Raw genomic sequence first — 20,298 nt, forward strand, 5'->3', positions numbered from 1 at the left:
ATACTTCTAAAGTTAAGATATTAAATTGAAACCTTGTCTAAGATTGAAAGACTAAATTTAAACTTTAGCCGTTAAAAAAATAACAATTTACATAATAATAAATAAAACATAAAATAATGCATTTATATTTAAAATTTAATAAATATCTTATAAATAGAATTATTATATATATATATAGTATATATTATATAGATAATGCCAAGGATGAGGGGAGGAAGTAACAGAATGGGGCCAACGTAGGTGGTTGTCATTTTGTGTGTTTGGGACACGCCATACGCGTTTCCATCCGAGGCGCCCGTTGTTGAATTCGGAATTGTCGCAGCCTGCATGATTGTGATTCAGCACATTTATAACAACAAAATCCATTATTTATAGTTTTTGTCCGTGAATAGTCAATTTTACCCTAAAATTTATATAAGATCTTTAATATCCATTTCTGGTTTTGTGCTCTCTCTATTTTAAAAATAGAACAAAATGGATATATGTTTGTTCACGTATTTCAATCAGACTAATAACTTTGTGGTCTAGTGACATATAATTATTAATTCTTATGAGTTGAAGTTTATAGGTTCGATCTCATTTGTGACTCGGATTATTATGACTCAGATTATTAGTGTGTTTGTTTAATTAAAAAAAATAATATTTCAATCATTTTATAAGTTCATTAAAAGTTTTATAACTTCTAATTAAATAATACATGTTTATATTCTATGAAAAGATATTGTTTATTTATTGCAATATTAATTAGAAAGCAATATGTTTATACTTGTCCTAAAACATTACATAATTATTCTAAGAACATGCCACTAAAAAACATATAATCAAACAAGCTCATAATCTTCATGCAAACTAAAGTGAGTAAAATATTAATCATTATTGATTTGAGTCATGATTTTATGGTACCCATTGACCAACCTTTTTTATTTTCTTCAAATTTTTCTTTGACATTATACAATTAATTTATATCTACAGGAAGCTCAAATTTATTTTAGTCTGCTCAAAAATATTTTCATGAACATAATAAATCATAAATAACAGATATAAAAATATGAAAAATAATAAATGAGCGCTAATTTCTTCACGTCAATTACTCTTCCTTCTAATCACTCTTTAACTTTTTGTAGAATGTTCTAACAATCTAAATATGACAAAATCAATCATTCTATGTAAGACTTACTTTATAGTGCAAGTTACACAATAAAGTGAGTCTTAAATTAAGAATCGGGAATGTCACATTTTCAAACATATGTTTTATATCTGAGTTTATTTGTGTGTACTTTTTATTTGATTTTTTTAAAAAATAAACAACCCTTGACTATGTTTCATTATCGCTAATCTATGGTAGTCCAGTTATGCAATTGACAAAAAGAGAGGGTATTCTCAATGCTGCAGTGTACGGAATGTTGAGGGAATATAGATATACATCAATAATAATACAAAAAATAATGGGTAATTACATAGAAGGTCAATGTTCGAATACATCAACTGGTTACTTAGTGAAACAAGGAAATTAAATTTATATCTCAATGCCAAGAGATACAAGAATGATCGACAAAATGGGATATTATTAGCAACAGAAGAATTAATTAAAACAAGTTTGCAGAGAACATAAAACTATTTAACAGTAGACAACACTAAATAATTAGGAATGACAGGTGAAAAGAACCATGATTATTAACCACTACACCCGGTAACTGCATATAACTAACAATGAAATGATGAATAAAGAATCTAAAAGCCATGTAATCTGACGACAATTTGCAGAGCAGAAGAGTTCTGATGTCTCAATGCTGCTAGTTTTTACCAGTTTTCTTGTTTGGCTCGAACACATACTTGATCAGCGATTCCTTTATGGAAAGCAATTCTGGGAACTCTTTCTTCAACTTTGATGCATCCATCTCATTGTTGCTCCTGGGAGCAACTATCACTTTGGCTTGCTCCTCCAGGGTGAAATTGGTCCACTTGAAGCTGGGGTTGATGTAGTCTCGGTACATCTCAAGGATCTCATTGTGGCTGACAACACCAGGGTTTGTGAAGTTCCAGATGCCCCTTAAGTTTCGCTTTGCCATCTCAATGGAAATAGGCAGAAGTTCATCCAAGATAGTCATGCTGTTTGGGATGTTGACCACTTTGTTATAGCGAGATATCTTGGTGATGAAGTTGCGTGGGTTGTTCAGATCAGACGAGATCGGCATGCGAACCCTGAGAGTACAGACATTGTCATATTCTTTCAGAAGTTCTTCAACCTGGGAAAAATTCAAGAGTCACCATCAGGATTTCATAATAGAACTATCACTAAATTTTATAATGAACACAAACTGACTTACCATGGCCTTAGTTTTGGAATAGAAAGAACCAGTGAAATTGGGCTTGTCTTCCTCTTTAAATCCAATGCCAGAACCCTGAGGATGTGCTGCATCATACTCAAATATACACCCAGTGGCATAGTTTATCATCAAGAGGTCATGCTCTCTGCAGACATCAGCCAATGTTAAAGTACCAACAACATTGGTGCGGATGGTTTCTGTTTTGTGTGATTCACACCAATCAACATTGGGTCTGCCAGTGACTCCTGCTGCGTTAAAAACATGAGTTGGCTTCACATTCAATATATCTGCCAAGAGAGATACACGATCCTGTAGCCGCCCTTTTCCATATTCATATGGAATCCCTTGTTTCTCACATAGTTTTCCTATTAGACCCCCGATCCAGCCCGTCCTACCATAAATCAAGAACTTCAAAGGAGGTTTCTGCTGCGAACCAGCACTTTTGGGTGATGGAACAATCATTGTAGGATTAGTTGAGCCATAAGATTCAGACTTGTCATCTTCAGATCCGTCAAAAAATTTCTCCATTCCTCCAGGCATCATCAGCATCCTTGGATGAGGAAGCAATGCTCCAGAGACATCACCCCACCAGTCAGGATTCTTACTATACCATTCCATGGTTTTTTTCAACCCCTCTTCCCATGTGGTCCTCTCGGACCAACCCAAGTTCTTCAGCTTTTGATCATCCAGAAAATACCTCTGATCATTGAATGGTCTGTTATCCACAAATTTTATGCTAGTTTCTGGGTCCCTTTTGAAAAGAGTACATATATCTTTAGCTACATCGATAACTCTCCTTTCCTTCTTAGTACCTATATTGTAAACATGACCAACCTCTCCCTTGTGAAGGATTACTTCAAAAGCCTCGGCAACGTCTTCACAATATAAATAACTCCTCACATTGGAACCATCCCCATGAATTGGAAGAGGCTTTCCTTGCATAGCCAAAAGGATGAACTTTGGAATTAACTTCTCAGGAAACTGATTTGGCCCATAAACATTGTTTCCACGGGTTGTGATCACCGGTAACCCATATGATCTGCCATAGGCCATGACAAGCATTTCTGCTCCAGCTTTTGTTGCAGAATACGGGTTTGTGGGAAGAAGTTGAGAAGCCTCATGATTTCCCACTACAGCATCTTCATCTGTCTCCCCATAGACCTCATCTGTGCTCACATGAATGAACCTTTTGACCTGGCCAGTGACCTTGCAGGCTTCCAATAGGACATGAGTACCATATATGTTATTCTTGGTGAACTCAAAGCTGTTACCAAATGAATTGTCCACATGGGTCTGAGCAGCAAAGTGCATAATGGTATCAATGGACTCGGTTATGAGAAGGTAGTTGACAAGGTCAGCACTTCCAATGTCACCCTTGACGAACTTGAAGTTGGGAGATGATTTTGAAGGAAGGAGATTCTTCAAATTAGAACAGTAATCAAGTTTGTCCAGCACAACCACCTTGTAGTCAGGATAGTTCCGAATCAGCCGGTTGGCAACATGAGATGCGATAAATCCAGCAGCCCCAGTGATGAGGATATTCTTGGGGGTATGTGAAGCCATCTCAAGCACTGTATATCAAAAAGAAGCATAAGCAGGAAAATTCATTTCACCAAATGAACAATACAAAAGTAAAACATTGCCATAACAACAGGTGCATATATCATCATAAATAGTCATATAAAAAAGCAGACTGACATCTTTTTTTTTTTTTTTTGGGGGGGGGGGGATTGAGTAAAAAGAATTGTGAGGAAATTCATCATCTACAAGAAAATGAGCCACTAATAATTGTTCTAATCTTCATCGGTACATTCCTCCAATGCTCATCGGAGTTCCAAGATAAAGTGAAGCAGAGGGAAACATGTTCATTGTTCAATTCATTCAGATGAAAAGACAAAGCACTAATTGTCAACAGTAATCTGCAATTAAATTACGAGAACGAGAAAAAACAACAGAATACATGAAACTTCAGCTTTTCTCTCTGTTTGCGCTCTTTGTAAAAGATGGGAAGACGGAAATAAGCGTTAAAACCCAGATTGCGTTAAAGTGTTCCAAAATGCGGCAAAATTTACATAACCAAACACAACAACCAGATTCAAGCATACGAATGTACTTGAAACTACATATAGAACCCACTTTAACGTTCAGATCTAATTTTTCAGCTAGAACTTTCATGAAGAGCAAAGTAGGAAGTACAGAGACAAATTAAGGACAACGTTCTATGCCAATGACGATCACCCTCACAATTACCACGGATCCAAGAAAACTGGGCATCAACGAGATCAAAGAAAGTACCCATTACCCTAAATTTCAATCCTTATAAGGCAAAAAAAAATTTTACAGAATGGAGAATTGGCAATATCCAGATCATAAAAAGTAACAAGGACCACAGACAATTGTAAAAACAGAGAAGTAGATCAACTTACAAAATTGGAATGAGATTCACTCCGATCAGCCCAGGGAAGCTAACGAAGAGAAAACAAGAAGAATGACCAAGAAAAGAAAGAGACTTCTGAGAGACAAAAATAAATGAAAGACGAAATCAGAGATATGGGAGTCCCCTGAAGAGGAGGAGGAAGGCGGAGGCTGTTGTGTTTATATACGCGTTTCTAATAATCATGTGAGACAGTTAAGGGGAGCCAGAGGTTGAATTGCAATTACCTAACTGCCCTCATCTTTTCGCCAAATTACACGAACGACGGTTTGTGGGACCACCTGAGACCTTCGTCTTTTCAAGTGATGATAGGATTGATTTTGTTTTGTTTTGTTTTTTTTTTTTTTTGGGAGGATGGGGCTTGCGTGGGGTCCCTAGGAACGAGAGTGTCTGATCAAGTGAGGTAAAGACCACGGAGGATCAAACTCCCCAAGATCTCAGGGTGTCCCTCTTCAATATCATTATCATCTTGATATTAATATTAATAATATAAAATATAAAAATTTTTATTTTATATTAAATAACATTAATTAGATTGCTGTAATGTGAATGACACATTACAGCAATCTAATTAATTGTTATTGTTATATAACTAATTTGAGTGTAATTTCCCAGTTTTTGTTGAATTTTGTTTAAGATATGGAAAATTATGATCTTCTAATAGTGATAATGATCAGCATATAAATATACACACATATATATTATGAAAAAAAGTACTGTTAATGTTATAATACAAACAGAATGAAACATGAAAAATTTAGAATTCGGATCTTTATCAAATCTTAAAAATAACTTTTAAAAAATTGTATCATTCATACATCCACGAATAATATATGAATAATTAGCTTCCTTTTGTGGTAAATAAGGTATCCTTAAAATCCTTATCCTCTCAGCTAATCGTATCATTAGGAGTTTGATTTCTAGCTCTCTCTCTCTATAAACACGCATACATCTTCAATATATGATCTAATTATTGACTTGATATTGATACTAAATGTAAGATTTATTTCTTATATTTATCAATTTTTTCTACATTATTCTTATTAATACTTCATTAACCATAACCAAATAGGGAGAGGGAGAGATGATATTAAGTAAAATTATTATAATATTTTAGACAAAAAACATGACATCTTTTTTGGTTATTAACTAACTACCTAACTTTCTTAATTTAATTAAATTAGTTAAATGAGTATTATATTAAAGAACAAATAAGTATATTATAAAGGATTATTCATTTGTTGTTTTGGAACACCCTAACATCAAAAATAAATGGTAACGTTATAGTTTTATTTATAAGACACTTTTAATATATTTTATCAAAACTAAGAAAAATTTTAAATTTCATTAATTTTGACTTAAACGTTAATAATTTTACAATCTTCCTCTTATTTAATATATATTATTTCATACTTTAATTATTTGTTTTTGCTAATAATAAATGAAGGGGATCTATACTGCATAGAGGAATATATGATTTAGCTATAACATCAAAATTTTATAGTTAATATATTTTAATTGGGAACTTAAAAGGAAACAGAAATTTATATTTAATTATTTTTATATTAAATTATACGTACATAATGGTATAACAAGAGTATATTTAAAATATATTATTATACTACTTCCTATCTTTAATCTATATAACAACTAAATAATTAATTTGTAAATATTAACCAAATTAGTTAAGTTATTTATTTGTAATAAATAGTTATTGTTTTTTATAAAATTATTTTTATTAATAATTTATATTAGGATAAAAATCCTTTAACATGTATAATCATCACGAGGATTATTTTTGAAAAAAAAATAAATATATACGAGAGGTAAAATGAAATAAAAATTATATTTAAGACAAAATAGAATTGTGTAATATTAAAAGATGGATTTCCACGGTTCGCTTCACATGCCTCGTGTTAACATAGATAAATATGTTTTTAATTCATAAATTTCAGGATCTGTGGTCTGGCCTTTTCTCCATGGCCTCCTGTTAATTCCGCCAAAAGCTATTATTCATGTTTTAACTATGCCTATTTTTATATTTCAACATAATTGCCAAACGCTAACAAATTTTCTTCTTCTAGAAAAGATGTAAACTTTAGTGCCTTTATTTTTGTTATTAAAGTAAAATTATACCAAGAATTAAATTAGGGTAGTTAGTCCTTTTTTTTATAATAAGTTAGTATTTTAATATAACTCAATATATTCAGGCCAGAAAAAATATACTACCTCCGGTCCTAATTATAAGACCCAATTGACTTATTTGAGGAGATTAAGGAAGTAAGTTAAGTTAGTTATTTGTAATAAATAAGTGTTGTCATTCCTAAAATATCCTTGCTAATTAAGTGTATTGGTTAGAACTATCATTATTAGAAGGATTATCTTGGAAAAAAATACATAAATATGAGAGACAAAATGGATTGGGGTCTTATAATTAGGACCAAACAAAAAATCAAACGGAGTTTTATATTAAGGACCGGAGGTAGTAACTCAGTATTTGCATGCTTCAAGTTTGAAATATTTGCATATTGTTTGACTTGTCGGTCAAAAGTCTTCATGATGATAACTGTAATCTTGTCTGTGATGAGTTAGGGAATCTTGGTGCCCAAAAGAAAATTTTTGACTCGGCAAAGAATCTTAATATTAATTTGTTCTTTTTATCTTTAGGTTCTTTGACATCATCCAAAAGTCAAATTCAGCGAGCTTCAACTTTCAATCAAAGTCCAGTCAAAATTCCACGCGTGATTACGCTTTCCTATGACAAAATTTAAACATAGCATTTTTGACCAGCAAATTCAAACTTAGAGAGAAAAACTATATTTTATATCACTTGATATAAGCATTAAACAAATATAAGTAAAAATATCAATATTTTATATCAACAGAAATTAATTCAGATATCAAGGATTTTTTTGGCCATGAAGGATATGACTTTTATATCATAAATCATGGGGAATATATTTGGATTTTATTAAATCATAAAATCTATATTGATTCCGGTTATTCTTATTATGTTTAGTTTAATTGCTCATTTTTTATGTGGTAAAAATATCAATTTAATATGAGAGCTCAAAATAGCATCCATGGCAAATATATGAGGCATCACTTTTGGAATTTTGACATGAAAGAAACATTTTCTTCATTAACTGACGGAGATAGAAATAATGTAATGAAAATAATTCCTTGGATTAGTTAAATAATTCGGTTTGTGTGGCTTTAAAATTCAGTTCAATGTATGTTTTGATTGAAAAAACAAGTTTATCAAAGTTATTATAACACTTTTTGCTTTTTAGTTTCAATGAAATATAGATCAAGTGGAAAACATGCTGTATCAGTGCTTTTTTAATTTATAAATGTAGCATTATTTTTGTTAATTAACATTTGAACTTTCATTTTATTAAATTTTTAAATTTTGAAAAAAATCAAAAAAATTCTAAACTTTTTTTTGATGCACAAAAAGCCTTTTTTCCCCCTAAGAAATATACAATAGACCAACAAAATTGTTAATTGAGATGATAAGTGGTATTTATCTTATAAGAAGGAGAAGACAAGTTTGAGTATCAAAAAACATATTAGAAAGACCTTAACTTTAACACTCCTAATCTGACAGAGATTAATTTTAAATCTAAAAGGACACTAAATTTATAATAAAAAAAAAGACATATATCATGTCAACAACAGAGTTTAATATCCCTTGGTATAGAATAGACCTCTCGTGTCAACCAGAGCTAGTTGCTTTTGAATTATTTATCACAAACATGTTTCACTGCTCTATCTTTACCACCTAAGTTAGCCAAAATGATCAAAATAGTAATAGTTAAATATATTTAGAAATGGGATTATGCTTAATTAGATTTTTGAATTAGGAAAAGATAGTTGAAAAATCTTTCCAGCAATTTCTTTAAAAAAAAAACTGTTTTTAGAGAATATATTAGATTGATTTCTAATATTGATTCATTTATAGAAATCTCTATTCATTTCGATTTCATCAAGTATCTTAATATTTATACATTGATAGTAAAAGAAATAGTAGTTATCTCTAGATTCATTTTAGTCTAGTTGTTAGGCATATGATATTGGAAAAATTAACCATTTAGTGCATTAATCTAGTTATACATAATACAATTTCTCAAGTTTTCATGTCTTAAGTTTTAACTTATTAATTCCTTAATTTTTTTAAACAAATGATCATGTAATCTTTTTGAATATAAAATTTTTTTGAGTATTGAAAAATTAAATTGCATTATTGAACTAAATTTTATAGACTAAATTATAATCGAATCAAAATTATAATGACTAAATAATTGATCTTCTCAAAATTTTGTTAGTTGACACTTCACATTTTATTCTAATTAACAGGTAATCCTCGCGTTCTTCCAAATTGAATAGAGAGAATTAAACCGTTCTAAACTTGATACATTGTAATAATCTAAACTCTAAAGTGAAAAGGGTCGTCCTCTAACAAAATATTAATGGAATAAAATACCAAACACGTACTTTTCCATAATTAATAAAATTGTAAAACGTGATTTAAGAGCATTAACTATTATGGGACTTGCTTTCAAGAAATGTGTTCGCACTCCCTTTGCTTTTTTCGTTTATGATATATGTCAAATCTACATTTAATAATTTCATTGATTTGACCAATAAGGGGCCGATTTAATTGGTGGCTACGAAAAATCCACAAATCACATACTATTGTGTAACTCGTTTCGCCTATTTTCGGATATTTATAATTATATATCTGGAAAAGAAAAATGTCACCGAATAACGCCACTAGTAACGGATTACAGAAGACGACATATCATATTTTTATAATATTTATATTTTTTAAATTTCATTTAGTTTTTTTTTTTTAAAGAATTTCTCTATCAATATCCAACGCTAATAGCTTAATCCCATTCGTGAGAATGTGGGCCCACAATGAGGGGAAATGAATGTACATACGTAGAGCTTAAATATAGGACCATTAGTTAAGTTACAACAACTCTCGACCAATCAATCTAAGCGCTTATTGGTGATTTGATTTAGTTTCAGTGTACTCAAATTTGAAAAGTCTAAAATTCTTTTTTTTTTTTTTTACTTTTTGAAAAAAAATTTTAATGAGTACATAATCTAAAGTGAAAATAATTTCTTAGCTATCATTTTTTCAAAGAATGATTTTATCATCTAAACTTGTCACTTCAAAATTTTAAATCTAAACCGTTAAATTTATTTGTAAATTATGAAGATTTTATCGTGGTAATAAGCACTATGATGCATTATTATGATAAATTGTTAAATTTAATTTTAAACTATGAAGATTTTATTGTAGTGATGTGCACTATGATGTATCATTATGATAAGCACTAAAGCTTGATCCGGTTCAAATATAATAAGAAGAAAAGTTATATAAAATCCAACTGAATTTATCCATCCAACCCATTCGATTGATTAGATTGTATTGGGTTAATCTGACTCAAATCAGGTTGATCCTGTAAATTGATTATCCAGACCGGCCAACTAGCTAGTTACTTACCTAACAAGCTGGATTGGTTCAATTTTTATACCATAATAGTCATTCAGTCCTTAATATAGAACTTAATTGTTGAGTTGATTTTGATTCTAAATATAAAACCTATTTATTATATTTATCAATTTTTTTTAAATTACCTCTGTAGATATTTCCTCAACTATCATAATTAAGTAGAAGGATATTAAAAAAGATGATTATGGTATTTTAGGAAAAATATATCATATTTCTTATAATTAACTAACTTACCTAATTTCTTTAATCTAATCAAGTTAGTTAAATATGTTTTATATTAAGTATTGGAGGAGTATTATCAACAAGATCATTCCTTGACATATATGATCATTGTTATGTAGAATAAGTAATATTTGTCGTTTTTTTTCTAATTTTAAAAGAATCATTGGATGACGAAATGGCTAGTTCTCTTATGTAAAAGCAACATATTTAATTTTTGGCATCAAACTCTGTTTTGAAACTTTTGCCCAATTAGCTTTGTAACGTGGAGTGATCAATCAGTACATCACTAACAAATTAATCAATTCATTTTTTGTACTCCTCCGGTTCTTATTATAAGACCCAATTTGATTTTTTATTTGGTCCTAATTATAAGACCCAATCCATTTTCTCTCTTATATTTATGCATTTTTTTCCAAGATAATCCTTCTAATAATGATAGTTTTAGCCAATATACTTAATTAGCAAGGATATTTTAGAAATAACAACACTTATTTATTATAAATAACCAACTTAATTTACTTCCTTAATCTCCTCAAATAAATCAATTGGGTCTTATAATTAGGACCGGAGGAGTATTAATCATACCCAATTTGCTTCAAAGTTCAAACATGCAACTTATTTCGTCAACTCTAAAACTCACCACCATTGACTCCCCAATCTCACAAATTTGAGCAAATTGGCTCACAATCTTAACGAAGCCGGGTTAGAAATGAAATTGATCATTCAATAGTTCCTCATTTTTCTTATGACACATGATTAATCATCTCCCATATATCCAAATCATAATGTTATCAATTATTATGATAAATTTGTTTTTCAAAAATTTATGGGCGGATGATTAATCACCCATGATCTTCAATATATGAGCTTTAATTTTATATAAGGTCTTAATTTATTTTTTTAATTTTAAAGTCCTCTAAATTCTATTAGTATCAAATGACGATTTTTAATGATAATTATTGTTATTTTAAAAATTAAGCTTAGTGTGTCAAATTGTCAATGGTTAGAAATATTTTGTTAATATTTGGAGTTCTCGCACTTATAGGTGGATAGATAAATGAACATACAGGTAAAATTAGGAATGAAGGCGCTAGTAGGCTAGTAGCTCGCTAATTCTCAGACCATACTCCTCTTGTCGGCTGGCCCTGAGATAGCATATTTTTATTTTTATTAAATTTATGATATAAGTATACAACTTCATTATTAATTTATTATTCTGTAAATTGTTATTTACTTAGAATCCCATGTACATGTATGTATATTAAATATCGGTAGAACGAAAAGGTTATTGGACTTTAGAAGAAAATTAACGAAGATTGAAATTTTTCTTAACTATGATGAAAGGTACTCTATCCAATTCACAATATAAGTTATTTATAAAAGAATCACTTAATCTAAAATATATGCCTCTTGAAGAGTAATTAATGCTTATTTCTTTCGGTTCTATTTAAAAACTTCAAATTTAAGAAAGAGCATGTTTCATATTATAAACTTCAATTTGGATTTGTCTGATTAACATTTAAGGTATTTTTTCTAATGTCACTTTTGATTATTTTTCTCTTATCACATTTCTCTACACATTCTTTTTATCCTTTTTCTAATTTATTATAAATACATGTTTGAAAAGAAAATTTTATTTCTAATATATTTATTATTTTTAACTAATTTTAACTAATTATTTATTTTTGTGAATTAATTATTTGATGTTAATAATAAAAACTAGATGGAGTATTTGTCAATCTTGTCTCTGCAATTAATGCTTACACGTGACTTTTTATATTTTTTAATTTCTTAACAATTTTATTTAATATGAGTAAATTTGAAAAGAATCTTTAATTTGAAACAGATTAATGGTTAGCTACCATTTTTTATCGTGTATAACAAATGTAATTAAAAATACAATGTACTCCTCTGATTCTATTTATAAGGTTGAGAGAGAAGATATTTTTTAGTTCTATATATAGAGTGCAGAGAGAAATTTTTTATATAAATGTATAATTTTACCCTTTATTTATTATTATATTGATTTTGTTAACATGAGGTATAATATATATTAAATAGAGATAAAAATAAAAAATTATTAAATTTTAAATAAAAACTAATAAAATTTAAATTTTTTTTAATATGTATAAAACATGTTAAAAATAATTTATAAATATGATCAGAGGAATAAATAGGATTGGACAAGGACCCATAATAATAAATGAATGAACAAGACAATAAATGAAGAAAAATAAATGATGGAACATCTTGAAAGGATAACTCAAGTGATTCGGATCCTCTCTTACTCACAAGATAGCCATCGTATTTAAGACGAATAAACTAACTGACGTGCACATATATGTGCCAGCAAACTGACGAGGATTTGGGGTGCGCTCTTATTAATCTTCCATTTTATGTTAGGACAATTGTAATGAAATAATAAGAAAAAAATAATTATCGGCAATTTTTATTAATAAGGGAGCAGTTATTATTTTTGTTTTAAAATAATTATATTTATTTTTAAAAAATTCATCCTAATTCTCTCTTTTGCTTTTCAAGACCCCGGACCAAAAAAAATATGCTATCGCGGCGGGAATTTAATTAAAGGCGACAGGATCACAGGGTATGTCTTTTATTAAAAAGTATTGGGGCCGCATTTAGGTTCATTTAATTTTGTTGGGTAGTTGTTTCCCGCGTGACGTGGATGGTCCCTATCCCATAACACAGTATAAATGTATAAGAAATGCAATTCTTTTTTCCAATATTCTACCTCCACTGTTTAATATACAACCTACTTAACTAATTTGAATATATTAAAAAAATTAGTTAAATTAGTTATTTATAATAAATAGGTATTTTTTTTAAAAATATCTTTACTAATGAGGTACTCTTCCGATCCTTAATATAAGACCCATTTAACTAATTTAGTTAGATTAAGGAAGTTAGGTAAATTAGTTAATTATAAGAAATGTGACACATTTTTTTTAAAATACCATAATCATCTTTCTTTATACCCATTTCCCTCTTCTACTTGATTATGGTTGAGGGAGTATCTATAAGGGTAATTTAGAAAAATTGATAAATATAAGAAATGAGTCTTATGTTTAGGACCAAAACTAACCCAATAATTAGGTCCTATATTAAGGACCGGAGGAGTATATTAGTTGAAACTACCAAATATTTTGAAAAAAATAAATATGAGAGACAAAATAAATTAGAATCTTATATTTGAAATTAAAATAAAAATTAAACAAACCGTTATATTAAGTATTGGAGTAGTATGACAAGGATAAGTGAACTATGCTCATAGGCAAGCCTTTGATATACATGATAGTTTGCAATCTAAAAATCCCAATGAGTTTTCTACTTCTACTTATAATGCTGTTTTAGACCAAAGAGATATTTGGATGGAAACCAAACTATAATTTTAAAAGTGATTTTATGTTATATGAAGTAAATATGTAAAGGAGTTTGTTTTTATTTGTGAAAATTTTCTTTTAAAAAGCACTTCTAAGAGTATTCAAACACCCTCCAAGCCATGTGTTCAGAGGCATAAACTAAACGATGAGATGGCTCCCTCCACTAAAATACCTAGACTTAAGGAGTGTTTGGCAGTATAGAAAAGTTTTTTTAAAATTATGGTTTAGATTCTATTCAAATAGCTTTCAGTTTTTTTAACTGGAAGCTCTTTTAGCCAAGGAGGAAAGGGAAATAAACTTTTTACTCCAAGCTTCGCTATTCAAGGTCTGTTCATGAAAAGCATCGCGGACCTTGATATCAGATAATGGTGGAAAATGGCTGGGATGTTTCTGATGTTAATATTGGTCTCTTCTTGTTCAACAATGGAAGGGCCATTCTTTCAGTGAGCTTCGCTTCATGGGGGTCCTATTTCTTTCATTTGGTGATTTTTAGCTTCTCATGTTATAGTTTGCTTAGTCTTGTTTCTTATTCTATTGTTATGGGCCGGCCCAATTGTTTGGTTAATTTGGGCTTAGCTCAAATTCAATTTTTAAAATTTGACGGGCCTTGTCTTTTTATTAAAAAAAAAGAAGCAGAGAATGAGTAGCTTGGCCCCGCCCCTTCCAAAAAGAAAAGAGAATGAGTGGGGAGAAAAAGCGAGTACCTGCAAGAAAAAAGAATGAGATGATTAAAAATGAAAACAATGAATTAAAATTTCATTTGTGTTATAAAACTAAAAAAAAGAGTGGAAAATAAAAGAAGAGAATAAGGAAAAATAAAACATATGAGTACTTCTTATTTTATATATAAACATCCACAAAAATATTATTATATTCAAATTACTCTTTTTTATATGTCTATTACTCCTCCGGTCTTTAATATAAGACCTATTTAATTAATTTGATTAGATTATGAAATTTAGATAAGTTAGTTAATTATAAGAAATGTAACATGTTTTTCCTAAAATACCATAATCATCTTTTTTTAATACCCATTTTCCTTTTCTACTTAATTATGGTTGATGGAATATCCACAGGGGTAATTTAAAGAAAATTGATAAATATGAGAAATGGTTCTTATATTTAGGACAAAAACCAACTCAATAATTGAGTCATATATTAAAGATCGGAAGAGTATATATCAACATGCCTCATTAAAAAAAACTTCAACAAAAAAAAACCGTGGGACAAAGTGACGGTAGGGAGTAATTATTATTCTGTTGCTATAACTTGGGGCGTCAAAATGGGCTGGTTATCGTGAGCCCGGCCCATGAGTTATTATTTTACATTTAAACATTCTTAAATCTCACCTTAATAAACTGCGTGAGTCTAGGGTCATACCCGAAAGTCCAAATAATTATTTTTGTTTTTGGTAACAACGAGGGCAAAGCCCAACTAAAAATTAAAATAGAAGGGGATTAAATCCCAGTAAATCTTGTTCCATAATTGTCCGTAAATGTTGCGGACATCGATCTACCAAAAAAAATTATTTTAATTTGAGACAACGATAGCATAAAAACGCCCAAATATATTAAAGGCTAGGCTACCTGGGCTTAAAGTTCATACAAAAAACACCTAAAATACAGAAGGAATGAACCTGCGACCCAATATGAAACTCATAAAAGAAGTGTTTTGGGCCTCATAAGATATAGAGAACAAGAAAAAGCAACAAACCTGCACACGGTGGAGGAGTCTTCAAAACTAGTGGGCTTCTGAGTATATCTTTATGCATGTATGTGTGTGTGTACATTATAAAATATAGTGGGGGACAATTTCTTATATATATACTCCTCCGGTCTTTAATATAAGACCCATTTAACTAATTTAATTAGATTAAAGAAGTTAGGTAAGTTAGTTAATTGTAATAAATATGACACGTTTTTCCTAAAACACCATAATCATCTTTCTCAATACCTCCTCTCCCTCTTCTACTTGATTATGGTTGAAGGAGTATCCATAGGGGTAATTTAGAGATTATTGATAAATATGAGAAATGAATCTTATATTTAGGACCAAAACCAACTTAACAATTGTGTCTTATATTAAGGACCGGAAGAGTAAATTATAAAACATAGTGGGGAAGAATATCTTATCCAATGCATACTACATTCAATCTTTAACATAAGAGTAGTTAGAATCTGAATTTAATTCTAAATATAAAATTTTATTTACTTTATTTCTCATATTTATCATTCTTCATGTTAATTTATTTAACTTATAAACTGATACATAATCTAATATTATATAAAAATATTTTAATAAAATCATATCACATTTATTATAATTAACTAATTTATGTGATATCTTTATTTATTCAAAATTTAAATTAATTAAGCATTTTTATATTCCTCTAATCCTAAACATAGACCTATTTGTAATATAATTTTTATTTTATAATATAATTTATATTACAAAATAAATCTTATATTTAAGGTCGAAAAAATATTAAAAAAAAGAGAGGAGTTTAAGGTTAAGGGAGAAAAAATTAGTGGGGTACGCTAACCCAGCGGCAAGGTTACATTGGCGCTGATGACTAATGACCATTGAGCACCGGCTCAAGGGGCACAGGAGGCATTCTTGTGTGCTAAGATTATGAGTTCCCCTGCAAACATTTCCAAAAGAAAAAAAGAAGTGAATAGATTTGCCAATAAACTATTAGTAAAATACGTTGATTTCCATTTTATTTTATCTGAATTATAGGGATATTCTTATGTTTTTAAAATTTGTATAAATGTTTTTATAAAATTTAAATTTAAAAATTGGAGTTATATGATATAAACATCCCTACCTGTCAACTAATTTTGTAAATTTATATATTATATATTTAGAGAATATCTTTTTATTTTTGCTCTTGTAGTTTTTGTTTTTAAAATTAAAGAATCAGTCTTTAGAAATATAATTATTTTTTGGCAGATAACATGCTATTATTGATATGGGGAAGACTTAGATATTTAATTTTACATATTTAAGTTTGGCCCAAAAAAAAAAGGGGATTCTGGTAAAGGCATTTGGCTGAGGAAGTAGGAGGCCCTTCCCTTATTTTGCTCGTTTTTCGATCGTGCCTGGGGTTCTTGGAGGGAATTAAATTTTAGGACTAATTTGCTCTCACTTGTTATTGATATTCCATAAATACCCCCAATTTAGAGAGAGGAGAGAAAAAAATTAACCAGAAACTCCCTTGTTCGTGCTTACAGCCTCTTTTCCTCGGCCTCCTCTCGCCGCCGTCTCGTGCCCCGCTCGTTCCTTCTCATTTTCTCTGCTAGACATTCTGTACTCTCTCTGCGTTTCCTCTGACTTGACAATATACTTAGTTGAAGAAACGATCTCTGTATCACTGCTGGAAGAAAAATTTGACGATAGAGAAGTAGGGTTTTAGGTTGGATTGCGGGGTACTGCCATGGGAGGAGGAAGAAAGAACTTGCTGCGGGCAAAACAGGAACTGGACGTGGCCCTTCAAGACGGCCAAAGTATCACGAAGGTCGTCTCTCTTCGTGGTTCTAATCTCATTGAGGTATCAACTTCAGCCCCTTCATCATTTTCATGTCTTCCAAGGCTTCCTTTTCTGCTCTTATTTTTATATCTTTGATTGCTTCTAGCGACATTGCATGTTTGATTATCGTTTATTGATTATTCTAGTTTCTTCCTCTTTCAATAACCATGAGAGTGAGGGAAAGAGAGAGGAGGAGGTGTTTGTGTAATCTTCCTGGGCGTCATTACTAGAGGAAATTGATGCTGCAGTCTTCATTTTATTTTTCTAGTTGTTATCACCAATTGTCGTTATACTCAAACCTCTTTGTTGAAACTTGAGAGTTTAGGTCTTTTGACTTGCCTGCACAAAAATGATAAGAACTTTGGCTTCTGGCTTGTATGTTCATATATACTTTTTGGACCCTAAAGATATACTCCATGAGTAGCTGGTTCAAGGTTCTTATTTGCCAGTTAATAATTTCTGCAGTATGTATATTTGCCTTGCTCTTGCGAGTGAAAAGTTTTCAAGGAATAAGACGAGTACTTTTTTAGATTCATGGATCGAATAGTGAAGGCATGCTTCTTTTGGCTGACAAAAATATGTTTTCTCATTGATAAAACATTGGTTCTTAGCTGGAGTAATTGAGAAAAACAGTGGAGGTTGTTTCTATTGAAGTCTAGCGCTGGTTGAAACTTGAGAATATGTTACTGTTCAATGCGAAAATCACATGTGAAGATTCAAATGGGAGAATACATTATCTGTGTATAAATTGACAAATCGGTCTCAATTATGTGAAAACTGGAAATTGAAATACCAAGCAAATAAGAATGATCCTGCACCTTGTGATGATTATTTATAAAGTTAGAATAAAGATGAATTATAAGATATCATCTCTGTCCATATACATTCTGATTCCATATTAATCTGTATGTTTCATTAGGTAATGGATGCACGCGGTGAGAAATTACTAGCACTTTTTCCAGCTAAATTCCAGAAGAGCATGTGGATAAAACGAGGTTTGTTCTGTGTATGAAGCAATTCAATAATTTCTGGTTCAAGGAAAAGGCTTCTTGCCTATAGGAACATGCTTTGCTAGTTGCGTTATGTCTTTGTCCTGAACTTTTGGTGATCCAGTTATTTTGCGTCATTGATATTATTTTCTAAGCATCTTGATTTTAATCCCTTCTAAAGCTCAAGCGGACCTTGAGAGCAATTGCAGGCTGCGTATTTCTCTAATGAGTTTGTCCTCCTCTGACCAATAGCTATTCTTTATCTCATGTTCTGCCTCTTTCACTTGATTGTTATTGAAGAAATTACTGTAGTGGTCCTTGAAAGGTACCCATGTCATCAATTTAGTTCCTGAAAGTTCACTGCCAACAATTTAGTTCTAATTTTTTGATGAATACATCGTTGATACTTCGACTTACTGAACGTTCTTTCTCAATATGCAGGGAATTATGTTGTCGTTGATGAAAGTGGAAAGGAAAAAGCTCTTGAATCGGGTAGCAAAGTTGCATGTATTGTTACCCAAGTTCTATACCATGAACAAGTTCGGGCCCTTCAGAAGTCTCCACAATGGTATGCTTTTGTTGGTACTTCTGATCTCTCTATCTAGCAATAATGATAGTGCATAAATATGTCACTATTTCTTTTTTGTTTGTAAATAATAAGATTCTCAGTTTTACCTTCATGCACCTGCTGTAGCCGCCCTAGTTTCCATTGTTGAAAAGTCCTGGTTTAACTTTTGTCGTCAAAACTATTTTCCTCCGATTCATCATGTACTAACTCTTACAATCGTCGTTTCCTTTAGGCCTGCAATTTTTAAATCCGGGGCTACAGATGATTCAAATGAAAATTTGCATGGAAACACCTCCCAACCAGAGATTGAGAGGGACTCTAGTGATGATGATGATGGACTACCCCCATTAGAAGCCAATACAAACAGGTTGAGACCTTTCGAGTTGCAAATGGAGGATGATTCTGAGTCCGATTCTGATACAGATGATTGAATCATCTGGCTTGATTTTGATACCTACTTCAATTGATGATAATAGATGAAAAATGGTAAAAATAATTTTTTTTCAGTTTAGATTCTTGAAAATATTAGTGTTAAGATTGAAACTTCATTTTAATTCATTTTCGTCATTCTAGACATACCATTAATGACTGACTTCAAATGATTGTTATGGTCGGAACAAGAATGATCTTTGTCCAGTGGTCGTGGTGGTTCTGCAGAATACACTCATTGTGTTGGTCAAACGTAAGTTTGTGAGATTGAGTTTGCTTTAAAATGTCAAATTTTGTACCACTTTACATCAAATATAAATTTATTTGATCGAGTTGCTCTTTGAAACCATTTGTCATTAGTGTATTTGTCTTAATGAAGTGCATTTAGTGTGCATGGACCAAATCTAACCAAGTGGGATCTGTGATGTTTATAAAATTATTTATTTATGTTTTAAATATCAATCAGGTCGTGAGTGCATTATTCTTCTTCCATCCTACAATTTGATTTTTCCAAATAATATCATTCCCCTACCTTTGCCGTGATTTCTGAATGATAATGAATTAAATTATTTTTTGGAGTTTTATTAATTATTCATAAAATAAACTATATGATAGAACATTGTTATTTATGATATTTAATAATCATTACATCGTAACTGAAAAACCAGTTTTCCTGCTCTAATGCAAACAAACTTTGTATGTTTTAACTAGCACCATATAATGTAATTAATTATTTTTTATTTAGACTTGATAATATAACATATTGTATTGAATTTTAAACTATATGTTAAGAAAAAGGGCTAACATTTTTTTGACCTTGGGAGGGGAAAAAAAAAAAAAGGCTCGCATGGGAGACACCTAAATGCTAAAAT

At 30.5% G+C, this 20,298-nt stretch overlaps 2 protein-coding genes across 3 annotated transcripts; one reads left to right on the forward strand and one right to left on the reverse strand.

The window, feature by feature from the left end:
- Positions 1–1,540: 1,540 nt before the first annotated feature.
- LOC114712930 (trifunctional UDP-glucose 4,6-dehydratase/UDP-4-keto-6-deoxy-D-glucose 3,5-epimerase/UDP-4-keto-L-rhamnose-reductase RHM1) lies at positions 1,541–4,884 on the reverse strand. The gene is made up of 3 exons (XM_028897491.1): positions 4,754–4,884; positions 2,328–3,898; positions 1,541–2,246 (listed from the first exon to the last, which is right to left on the reverse strand). Exons 2-3 carry the CDS (start codon positions 3,888–3,890, stop codon positions 1,794–1,796), a joined length of 2,016 nt encoding a protein of 671 aa, XP_028753324.1. The 5' UTR covers positions 3,891–3,898; positions 4,754–4,884; the 3' UTR covers positions 1,541–1,793.
- Positions 4,885–17,155: 12,271 nt separating this feature from the next.
- LOC114712992 (probable RNA-binding protein EIF1AD) lies at positions 17,156–19,826 on the forward strand. Of its 2 annotated transcripts, XR_003737298.1 has the most exons (5): positions 17,156–17,461; positions 18,360–18,435; positions 18,871–18,997; positions 19,230–19,483; positions 19,571–19,826. XR_003737298.1 is itself a non-coding variant. In XM_028897570.1 (4 exons), exons 1-4 carry the CDS (start codon positions 17,348–17,350, stop codon positions 19,426–19,428), a joined length of 516 nt encoding a protein of 171 aa, XP_028753403.1. In that variant the 5' UTR covers positions 17,156–17,347; the 3' UTR covers positions 19,429–19,826. The 2 variants fall into 2 exon arrangements, 1 of the variants encoding a protein (XP_028753403.1); XM_028897570.1 differs by having other exon boundaries at positions 19,230–19,826.
- The last annotated feature ends 472 nt before the right edge of the window (positions 19,827–20,298 follow it).

Source organism: Neltuma alba, unplaced genomic scaffold (genome assembly GCF_004799145.2).
Source record: "Neltuma alba isolate B1F8T4 unplaced genomic scaffold, ASM479914v2 tig00001864_pilon, whole genome shotgun sequence".
Classification (NCBI taxonomy): Eukaryota; Viridiplantae; Streptophyta; class Magnoliopsida; order Fabales; family Fabaceae; genus Neltuma; species Neltuma alba.